The sequence below is a fragment of the Phlebotomus papatasi genome, chromosome 2 (assembly GCF_024763615.1).
Source record: "Phlebotomus papatasi isolate M1 chromosome 2, Ppap_2.1, whole genome shotgun sequence".
NCBI lineage: Eukaryota > Metazoa > Arthropoda > Insecta > Diptera > Psychodidae > Phlebotomus > Phlebotomus papatasi.
The window spans coordinates 57,901,406-57,913,451 of NC_077223.1; the positions used below are offsets into that span (position 1 = coordinate 57,901,406).

Here is a 12,046-nt window from a genome sequence, read left to right on the forward strand (position 1 = left end):
TGCCATTTTTAACTTGCATGATTATTGTCACACGTGGTACGATATTTTCTTGTATTTTTTTGTTGTGAAACTCTTGGCGGCTAGAAAATCGCGATTTTCTACGGAAAAGTGAAAATAAATTATCCAATGCTGTAGCAAAAGGTGTGCATGGGATACCGATAGTTCATTTAAGGCAATGGATGAGGTAATTTTGTGGGAATATTGGTGAAAATCGCAGGAGACAAGTTTGTCATTGTTTTGTTTCTAGGACGAAGGGAATGCATTAGAAGAATTTTCTGCCGAGCTAGAGGAACACTTGTACTCCAAGATACACCACGGACAAGTGGAGAGTGTAATGAAGACAGACGCACCACCCAGTGCGCCCGGTGGCAGTCAGAAGGGGAGGAATGGTCGGTATTTTGCTCAAGGTGGCACTTCCGGAAGGCCCTTTGGCAAGAAGTTTGCAAAGAGAACTGCCCCGATTTTGGGGATTGACAGAGAGACACAACCAGAGGGTGGGAAGGCAATTCCAAAATTTACACCCTACCAGTCTTTTCTGCAGGGCATCAAGATGGGATCAGAATCTGTGAGGAATCCCAATTTGAGAAAGAATCCGGCAAAGTTGTTTCGAAAGCCACCAGTTCCTGAGGCTCCGTCACAGTCAAAGCGCGAGAAGAAGAAGAACCGTCGGAAGGATAAGAAAAAGCCTGAGACTATTGTTCTGGACTCGAGTGATGACGAAAAGGATGATGATGTTGTAGAGGTTCCTGTTCCATCGCCTCCTCTCGTCTGTCTTGACAGTTCGGATGAGTCTCAGCAAGATGGGATGAAGAAGAGCCCCAGGAAGCGTCAGGTGAAATCCACAAGGGGCTCCAGTCCTTCGAGTTCTATCCTTTCGGATGATTTTATTGCTGCAAAGGATCGCAAGCGTCTCGCAGAGTCCATGGAGACGATTCATATGGCTGACGACGAGCTGAGAACAGTCCAGCAGCAATCTAAGCCCACGGGAAATGCCCAGAAGCGTTCCAGAGCTCAGGATTCTGAATCCACAGAAGGCCCTAAGGAACATTTTTCCGATATTTCCACGTCGGATTCTGAGGATTTCCTGCCGGACCAAGAATCCTCGCCCAAGCATCGCTACCGGAAGCGCAAACGTCTACCACCATCTCCAAAGGAAACACCCTACATTCTCAAGGGAGAAGCTCTTCCAAATGCTGTCACTGTTCCCAAACGGAAGAGTATCGATTTGAGTTCATCTCATCGCTCTGACGAAGAGTTCATTACGATTCTCAGTTCAATTGCCAATGGAGATACGTCAAATTCTCAAAATCCTGGCAATTCCGATGATGATCCTGTGGAGATTGTGAGTGCGATTCCTGGAGATGAGACTTCTGACATTCTCCTCAACATAAGTACTCAAGGAGATCAGAATTCTGAAGAAGAATCAGAGGCTGAGAAAAAGTCAGAAGCTGAGGGTTCTGGGCAGGAAGATGAGGAACAATCTGCAGAGGGAGAAGAAGAAGAAGAAGAAGAAGAAGCCCAAGGTGAAGAATCTGAGCAGGATGATAAAGAGCTTGAAGAGGACAATCTCCCAAGGCTCACGCATGGCTGGAATGCAGAGAGTAGACGCTTCTACGAGGATTCCTGGGGAGGAGAAAACTTCTCAGTCAAGAAAATCCTTGACCAAATGCCAGGTGAGTCCATTATTGTCTTATCGGACTGAAACACAATGCAGCTGAAAAGATTATTTGCTGAAACTTGATGATTGGAAATTGTTTTGTTTTTTTTTTGCTGACCAAGAAAAAAATCGATGATTACAAAAGAAACAGAAGAATCTCAGCTATTTTTCTTAGAATTTTGTTCTTGTATCGTTGCACAAGGTTATTTGATATTCTCGGCTAAGGTATTTAAAATTTTCCTATTAAAATAAAATAGCAATATTTTTTTATATTAAAAAGAAATTAAAAATATACAGGAAAAGATAATTATAATCATAAAAATCGTAATTGTAGTAACGAGTTATTAACGTTAATTTTGTCTTAGTTGCTCAAGAAATTGTTTGTAAAGAAAATAGTTAATAAAAAAAGTCATTTAAAGTATGTCCATTTTTTTTTACATTAACATCATGATAAAAAAATCTTGAAAGAGCAGCTATGGTATCCAATTCTTCACAATTAATGTATAATTATTTTTAAATTTTCAAGTAATTCATATTTTTTTTACATTTATCTATTTATAATTGATTGCTAGAATTGTGCGAAAATTGTACAGCAATAAAGAATTAAAGAAAATTACGTACACCGCAATTTAAATTGACTTGAAATTATCCGGAAATCGAAGACATTTTACATGGATCTAAACTTGTTTCAATCGGATGAGAAATGCATTGGTTAACCCTTAAAACGTGTTAGAAAATAGGAAAAATCACGATTATAAACGAAAATGAAAGAATTCGCTGGTGATTCACTGAGAAAAAAAGTGGGTGCGATTAACTTTTTTTCCTCGTAACTTTAACACTTTTTAGGTGTAAAAATATATCAACATTTTTTAATGTTAATGTTACACCTTTTTAAGGGTAAAATTAACATGAAAATGGGTTATTTTAACCCCTAATACACCTAAAAAGGGTAATATTTACACCGATTTCGGATCAATAATGCAGGATAAAATTAACATTTTAGGAATGTTATTTTAACTTTTTCGGATTTCTCTCACTCAGTGTTGTTTCTGAAAAGGGATTGCAGCAAAGAGCCCCTGGCTTTCCGAAGTGCTCAAACTCGTGATTTCGATGCTATATCTCAAAAATACATGCTTTTGAATAATTTACCGTTTACCGACCGGTTTATAACCGATTGGGACTGATTTATTAAATAAAAAAATCGGATAAAAAAATAGATCGATTTTGAATCGGTTCTATACGAGGTCATAACCGATAGGAATCAGTTCAACCGTCAGTTCAACAGTTTAACCTTGAAAATCCGTTATTAGGAATGATTCAATTATATAATGCAATAGGGAGATGACCTCCTTCCGGGCGCATCAGGGATGCTGATCCTCGCCAAAAACAATGTTTTTTTCGCCAAAAAAAACATTGTTGTTTGTTCTGTGGAAAGGATCAGCATCCCTGACGCACCCGGAAGGAGGTCATCGCCCTATTGCATTATAAATATTCCACGTCAGTTATTCTTTTGGGATTCAATGATATTTTCGTATAGGGTAAAGGCTCCTAATTTTGAACAGTATGCTTATAAGTATCGATCTTTTAAATTTAAAGTGCGATATTTTCAATACTAATTTTGTTACTCTCTCTTCAGAAGGGTTGTTTAGACACTTGACAATGGTTTATTGTCTTTGTTTTTACTGAAATTAGTTTTAATACGTTTGAAAATGAATTGATATGTATTGGTGAATTTGACTCGAATTTTGGACAACTTGGTTATTAATTTGGACAACTTGGCTGTAAATTTGGACAGCTAATCCGCCTCAATAGGATGCCCATTGTTCTTCATTTGATGAACCAATCTTACTAAGTCCTCTTCCTGTTCATGTAAGGGAAACGTATAATGTCACAAGAAGCCCGGAAACTTTCCATATCATTAATTAAAGTGAGTTGACTTCGACAGGAAAACAAACATTTACGAACAAATGACAAAATTTTACGAACATTTTTTTTGTGTGTTTACGAACATTTACGAACAAATGTTTGTAAGAGTACAAAAAATGCTCGTCAAGTGATCATGTTACGAACAATCTTTGTGAAAAAAGTACAAATTTTTACGAACATATTTGTGGGTTATACGATTTACGAGCATTTCGTAACTCCCCAAGGAATTCACGAACATTTACGAACATTTTTACAAAATATTTTTTTCTGTGTAGGGGAATGTAAGCATGGTTCGCACAGAGTGAATCTTCGAACGGTGCGAATTTTCTCTTTGTTTGCAAAGAGCTGACTTACCATTTCTCATCTCGTCTCATGAGCTTATTTATCTATCTTATGGCTAAGAAATGACGAACTAGCTCTTTGTAAATAAAGAGAAAATTTGCGTTGTTTGAAGGTTCACTCTGTGCGAACCATGCCAACGTTCTCCTAATAGTCTTACTAACACCTTTAGAAGGTTTGAACTTATTTTGCTTCTTCGTTTAGTTGCTTTCAAGTTGATTAAAAAAATACCGATTCAAAGTAAAGTGATTAAAATAAATTTATTTTTTATTGAAAGATATGTCTTTCTACTCTGTAAATTTTAATTTGATAATATTAAAAAAAATAAAAATAAGAATTTTAGGAGCGAAAAAATTTAAATTTGTTTTTATATTTTTGCATTTTGCGCCTAAACTAAGAGTGATAATAAAGAACGGATGGAATTTTTGAGTTTATTGGACCATACTCATAGAAAAATGGAAAATTCTTAAACAGAAATTACCCAGGAATTTAATTTCAAATCCCAGCCAATGAATGCCAATGCCCTAATCCTAAATCTTTGATCATTTAGTTTTAATTGTAATTTGAAAATCTCAAGACATTTTTCAGTTTTCAGCTAATGCTGAACTTAAACTCCCGATCTCTTAGCGCCAAAAAGATAGAGATTCTAGCCCATTTCATTGGCAAAGAGCTTCTGAATTTAAACCCCTCGGGGATTCACGTCCAATTTAAGTTCCCGGAGTTTTATATATTCTTAAATTTAAAGTCAAAATTTTTCTGTGTAGGGGAAAGTACTCTCCCTTCGAACGTTCATGCCTTTGAATATTGTGAATTTTCTTTAAGGTTTCCCTAGAGACTTAAATATTTCTATTAAAAATTAGTTATCTTATTATTAACTATTGATAATTATGTGATAATCATGTATAAACCTCTTAAGAACAGTAGAAAAAATTCACATTATTCGAAGGCATGAACGTTCGAAGGGAGAGTACTTTCCCCTACTTCTTTTCGCGTATTTAAAAGTTGGACTTTAGAGGGTTAAGAAGGTTTCTCTAATAATAAGGCCAAAAGAGATCTACATTGGACTCTCTCAAATTCGGGTATTTGGGACCAAAATGTCATCCGAATTAGAGAGAAATTCGGGCGACAAATTTTTTGAAATGCAACGATTTTTTGTTCTTCTGCATACACATATTAAGTTTACATAGTCATATTTATAGTAAATTTTATGAAAATCTCTTAATAATGCAGAAAAACATCATAATTAAGACAAACCATGGCAAATTTAAGCATATTTGCTTCATTTGATAATCATAATAAAACTTGAAAATTGTCAACAAACGTTTTTCAAATCTAACTGCTGCACGAATTAAAAAGTAGCCCGATCTTCAAAGAACCGAATTAGCGAGAGTCTACTGTAAATTTAATTGTTTAAGTAGATAGATAAACTATCTAACACCACAAAACTTTCAGAAGCCTATTCGAACTATTTCCGAACTTGCGATATTCAGAGTAGAGGTTTAGTCTAGTTCCCAAAAGTCTCAAAATCCTAAATGGCAATCAATTGATTTATTTTTCATCAGAAAATAATGAATTACTCATTTTTAATGTCAAATCCTAGGGCTAAATTGTCAAAAAGATCTTGAGTAATAAGTTATTGCAGCAAATACAGTTATTGAATAGGGGAGACCGGGGCAAAAAGTCACAAAACGGATATTTTATTTTTTTACAAGCTACTCAAGCACTTCAAAAATTTCTAATTAGCACAGTTTTATAGGAAATTTACCGCTCTAGAACTTTGTGAAAGTAATTTTCTTCTATTTTGTAAGGAAATACGTTTATCGAGCCAATTTCTAAAAGGTAATTTTGTGACTATTCTCAAAAATGCTGGGGCAAGTAGTACCAGACATGGGGTATTATCATATTTTGACTCGCTTTATTACGGGCTTCCGTAAATTTGAAAAAATACCGAGAGGACATATTTTCATAGAAAATTTATTCGTCTACACCTTTGTAAAACACCGTTTTCTCTGCGAGAAAAGTGAGAAAACGAGAAAAGCGCTTTTCAAGCTATTTTAGAAAAAAAAACACACAAAAGACTGCAAATCGTTTGACCAATGCAAACAACAAGTGGCGAGACATGATAATGACGTTTCTTTTCGCCGTGAGACATCAGAAATTGCTTCGCTTTTTTGTTACTTTTTGCTCTATGCCTTTTGTTATTTTTTGCCCCAAGTGGCCATTTTTAATAAAAGGATTTTTGGAGAAAACAACTTTTGCGAAATTCTAAAATTAGATAGCGGATTCGTATTCAAAGAATCCAAATTATTTAGAAAATATTCACCAGTGCATCAATTTTGGAAAATAAGTAGGTAATAGGGGAAAGTCGTCTGCCTTCAAATGAAAAATGGAGTTCCAAATTTAAGATTTTTTTCTGAAGAATCCACAAAATGGATTTTATTTTCTACTACACCAAAAAATTCTCTTGTTCATTCGGCGTATATGATTACCTCATTTAGCACTTGCAAGTCCTCAGTTTTTCCTTCTGAGGAAATTAAAAAAGTGATGTCGATTTGTATGAAGGCAGCTGGCATAGTCTGCCTTTAAACGCGAGGTAGCTACCTTTAAATGTTTTTTTTTTTCACCAAGAATATTGAATCAATAAAACTAAATGGGCTATAAATGATTAGGTTGAAGCCTAACGCACTCACTAAAATCATCACTGCAGTCAAAAGACATTAAACAATAACTTTTCTTCACATTTTTCTGAAGCACTGTTTTGCACTTGAAAATTTGGAAGAAAAAGCCATTGAAGTTGACAATTGTCAACTTGAAACATCCCGGCCGGAGCAAGATAGCAGGTTATAAGTATTTGTTTGACGTTCGTCAGAGGAAAGTAGGAGTTCGATTTCACATGTTTTGATGTATGGAAAGATAGGATGGATAGGATTTAAAGGCACACGACATTAGCATTTAAAGGCTACTGCAGGGTGATATTTGCAAATTTTTGCCACCCACAAAAATTGTGTCATCTGAACCAAAATGTATTAACAGAAATATTAAGCCTGATTAACCTTCTATGTGTCACAATGGAAGATTTATTTGTAAAATGATTTTTACTATGAAAAATCACATGATTTGTGGAACATCAAAATTACAGTTTAGAGCTCATTTTCATTTTTTTTTTTGATCTAGCATCTAGGAAATAGGAGCTAGGTTCTCCATTTTTTGATGATTTGTGAGGATGATGGATTGCTACCTAATAGTTAATAGAATATAATTTATGCTTTTGAGAACAACCCGTCAAATAATATCTGCAGATATCTTTAAGATTTCTGTAGAGAAAATCTACACCTCTACAGAATATCTGCAGATAAATTCTGTAGATATTCTTACGAATTTTATTTGGGCTTGGGACAAAATTCGTCAGAATATTTCGGCAGATTTATGACGAATCTCTGATGAATTTCTGTAGATATTCTGTAGATTTTTTCTACATTCCAGACTTTCCAGACAAGATGTGTCAGAAGAGATGGAAAAATTTTTCACTGAAGTTTGCAAAATTCTATAGAGTTATTCTTAGTGATATCACGGTGTTTATATAAAATAAAGAATTCTGCGACGCCGTGTTAAAAGTAGAGAAAAGTGAAGTGAAAACTTTAAACAGAGTGTCGACCAAAATTTCGTGTTTTTGTATCATTCGATTGGTGATTTTTAAGAAATTAGTATTTTTGCTCGCAGTTTTTTTACTGATCTAAAATGTGTACTCGGTAATGCTTGTTAAGCAGAGCATACAATTTTCTTTATAACTTCTACAGTTTCTTCATAAATCAACAATATTTTTGTGAAGTAATGGAGGTTATGCAGATTTTCTAGGGAGAAATTCTGCCGAGAATCTGCAGATTTTCTCTGAATGTACTAGAATATACCGTTAAAATTCAAAAAACCTCCGAGTAAAATCAGCAGGTAGAGCAATGATTTGACGGGAACCAAAAAATCGCAACATTTGAAGGCTGCTGCATTTAAAGGCAGACGACTTTCCCCTAATTGTTATCTTCTGCAAGGAAAATATTTCAAAAATAGGACTAAAAATTTCGATATTTTTTGTTTTCTAAATTCCTTGTTCGAATTCTAAGAAACTTACGACATTGAAGAAAGTCTATGGAGGCTATCTATAGAAAAAACTTTGAGCCACTATCTTTTTTACCTTGGAAGATATTGAATTTTTCGATTTGTGACTTTTTGCCCCAGTCTCCCTTATCCAAAACATTCAAAATTTTGAAGCGCATTTTCTCCACTTATTATTTTTAGAATTTCTTCAAAGTGGCGGATAAGATTGAGATTCTGTTTTGGCCGATTCTCTTGCTTCAGAATTAAATGCTCTTGTATTTGAAGTAAAGGAATTGTTGTAAGATTTAAATCGAAATTTTGCTTCAAAAATGCATATTTTTTTATAAAAACACTGAAAAAGTTTACGATTTCAAGATTTTCATCAGGTTTTCTTAAATTTAAAATGAACTTGTGAAAATTCAAATTTTTGGTAGGACATTGTTTTTATTGAATATTTGGTTTTTTTTGTGTTATAGCCAACAGTCATTGGCAGATAAGCGCTCGGGACTTCAACTTCAGCAGATTCCATCGAACATGGCGAGAGCCACAGGAAATGAAGCTGGTGTGTTACATGTGCGGTGAGTCTGGCCATCGGGAACCCCGATGTCCAAACACATTGTGCCTTAGATGTGGAAATCGTGCGATGGTATTTGGCATTGCATGTGGCAAATGCTCAGATTGGCCATCTCGCATTTGTGAGATTTGCCAGACGAAGGGGCACAAGAAGGAACTGTGTCCGGATACGTGGCGAAGGTATCATTCGACTCTCGAAGGCAGTGTACCGGTTGAGGTGAAGGAGTGTCTCAATGATCGAAAATACTGCTCTATGTGTGCTAAAAAGGGCCACATGGCAGATAGTTGTCCGTGTCCTGTGAGAATTCTGGAGTATCCTGTAAGTCCGTGGAGAGTTTCATCGTATGAGGCTGTGTATGAGGCAAGTGGGAATGTTGACAATCCCAAGGATCCTTTTCACACGTACCGCGGGGAGAGAATGCAATTTGCGTGGAGTGAGAGTGTTAAAAAATCTCAGTTTTACCAGAGATTTCTGGATAATTGTAATATTGAGGCATCTAAAGGGGAATCAAGTAAAGAGCCGGAACCAGTTGAAGAACAGGAAATGGTGGATGTGGAAGAAGCATCTAGGATCCAAACAGATAATGCTGAATCCAAGCTTTATCTGGATAGAGAATACTGTGAACGCTTACTTGCACCTCGGGGTAAGCAGGTCCTCATGAGTTTGGCTGATGATCTCACGGTAGAAGTGAATCTCCGGAGTTCTCAGTCAGGAAATTTGTTGAAATTGCGTGGAGAACGTGGTAATATAGAGTCCTTTAAGAAGACTCTAATGCGTTTCCTGAGCAAAGTGGACAAATCACCAGTTCCAAGTCCAGATGGTCAAATGGATGAGGTTCAGAATATTCCAAGGAACCGTATAAAGATGATTCGGTTCTTGCGAAAAAAGCTGCAGCTGCTTCTGGGTTACATAGGGGATGCTACGGCATTGAATGTTGAAATGGGTGCCTTGGAGAGAAAGTGTACTAGTATGGGAATGCTCAGAAGAGCCGATGCTCTGAGAATCAGGCTCAATATGATTCTCTTGGGACAGGCTGGATTATTAGATGGGAAGATGCATCTGAGGGCAATTGAGCAGGATTTGATGACACTGGAGAAACAGGAACAATGCGTTCAAGTACCTCCGGCAATTCGAAATAACATCTTTCTTCATTTTAAGTAAGTTTTTTTTTCACAGATAAATTTTGCAAATTGGAAGAATATTAAATAAAATTGTTTTTTAGATATATTTTTACACCTTATCGCCATGAAAACTATAAAAAACTTGTTAAAGAATTTCATAAATTGAGGAGGGCCAACAAACTGCCGATTAATGCAATTCCAAAACATTTTCTGGATGAATCAGGTAAACCGGTACTCAAAAAAGCGAGGCGATCCATGAAAAATAAATTAATACCGTTGGACTAGGAGTAAAAGGTAACTTCCTGATTTGTTTTTTCTAAATATTTTTAAATTGTTGAATTTATTTTTGACTTTATTAGAAAAGTCAGACTTTAATATTTGAAATAATCCTAAAAGAATTATTGTTCAACTTTATTTTTGATCTTTCTGACATGGAATTGGATTCTTGATTTCTCAACTTGACAACATGTAAATATTTGATGAAGATACACAGAAATTTATGTAGATGAAGAAATGGAATAGAAATTAAATTTTTACCAAATGAAAACATTGATTTTCCTAATAAATTTTTCATTATCCTAAAATGGATGTCTTTTTTAGATTGTATTGCTATTTTTGAGATTTTAATTTACAGGATGGAGTTAACGGTAAGAATAATCAATATTTTCTCAAAATACCCGTGCTATTAAGCAGGACATGATTCACGAGTGTGCACATAAAGAGAAATTGTAAAGAATTTCAACTAAAAATATAAATATTTTATTAAAATATTAAATAATTTAAAAAAAATCGAGACCTTTTTACCCTTTAAGGACGAGAAGCTTTCTGCTGAGCGAAATTCAACGAAATCAAGTTTCCCTCGATATTTTAGTCTAAATAAGAGATTTACAGTTAAAAAGAAATATTCCCATCCCTAGGAGTTCTGGAAAACTGTGGGTCATATATGACCCAATCGTCCTTAAAGGTAAAAAAGCACAAAATTTTCCAGACGACTAGTTCACTCGTTTGCTCTGTTATTTTTGAATGATAAATAACTTGAATATATTTGTAATAATAAAAAAAATTAGAGTACGAGTAAAAATTAAAACGATCAAAAATTAATTAAAAAAATATCTCATTCAATTTTTGGTCTCAAAGAATCTTGAAGAGTGGTACACAAAAACAATAATTTTTATCATAAACATGTATTAATGTTTACTTCATTTTTTATTTTTATGATATTAATCGAAACAATTTCGAGTACCGGTAACACAGAGATAAATGTCGCATGCCTCACAAATACAATTGGTCTTACAACCCTTTCTTCTGATAGCACCATGTGCACCTCAGTTTTCTTCGAAATATGTTTGATGGTAATGGGTAGATGAAATGTTGCTTGTCTCTGGGAATTTCAGACGTACAGTTGCACATTGCTGTGGATTTGGGAGTTCTTTTGAAGTTGATGCGTTTTCGATGAAGACTTCAAAGTCCACTTCATCAACGTCTTGTTAAAAATATATTATGTTGCTTTCGTTCAGGACAAGATTGTCGGCATTATCGCTATCTTCCGGGCATAATATGTGGATGATTTCGGGATCATTGATCATGAAATTTTTTTTTTCCATTTTTGAAGTTTGAAAATTTTTGAAGAAAAACAAATAATATCTACAAGAGTAAGTTTTTTTTTTTTTTTGAATTTTTTTTTTTTTTTTTTTTTTTTTTTTGAAGAATTTTTGAAAATTCTTGAAAAAAATTTTTGAAGAAAAACAAATAATATCTACAAGAGTAAAAGTTATGAATTCACAACATATACGCAGAAGTATCTTATAAATTATCAAAATATTACCTTCTTCAGTTATTATTGCACTGGGAAATTGCACTCAGCTAATTGATATTATCACACAATATCACACGAATAATTAACTATTTTGCGCACACATAAACAAAAACATGAAACAGTCTAACCTCAAATCTTCGAAAATCCACTAGAGACAAATTCGGTGTTTTTTACCTCTAGGGACGATTGGGTCATATATGACCCATGAAAATTATGAAGCTTTCCTGAAAATACCAATAAACTATAATTTTTACTTTGTTGAGAAATATTATGTATAGTTATTATAGTTTCTAGTCATAAGAGGATTTTGCTTAAAAAAAAATTAGAAATATTAAAATTCAAGCACCAACGTGAAAATTTGAAAATTCGTCATTTTTGAGCTCAAATATTTTGTATATAGCAAATAGCTGGAGTATTGCAAAAAGTATCCTAGATTCCTACATGTTTATACTTCGTGATTATGTACAAATATTAGAAAGAAATGACTTCAGGTAGTCAGGAAAAATTATTTTCTCTATGTGTCA

The 12,046-nt window shown here is 34.5% G+C and overlaps 1 protein-coding gene across 2 annotated transcripts; it reads left to right on the top strand.

The window, feature by feature from the left end:
- Positions 1–24: 24 nt before the first annotated feature.
- Positions 25–10,253, top strand: LOC129801879 (uncharacterized). Of its 2 annotated transcripts, XM_055847282.1 has the most exons (4): positions 25–184; positions 248–1,673; positions 8,488–9,742; positions 9,808–10,253. In XM_055847282.1, the coding sequence occupies exons 1-4, from the start codon at positions 176–178 to the stop codon at positions 9,989–9,991; spliced, it is 2,874 nt and encodes a 957-aa protein (XP_055703257.1). In that variant the 5' UTR covers positions 25–175; the 3' UTR covers positions 9,992–10,253. The 2 variants fall into 2 exon arrangements, with proteins under 2 accessions (XP_055703257.1, XP_055703258.1); XM_055847283.1 differs by lacking the exon at positions 9,808–10,253 and having other exon boundaries at positions 34–184; positions 8,488–9,775.
- The last annotated feature ends 1,793 nt before the right edge of the window (positions 10,254–12,046 follow it).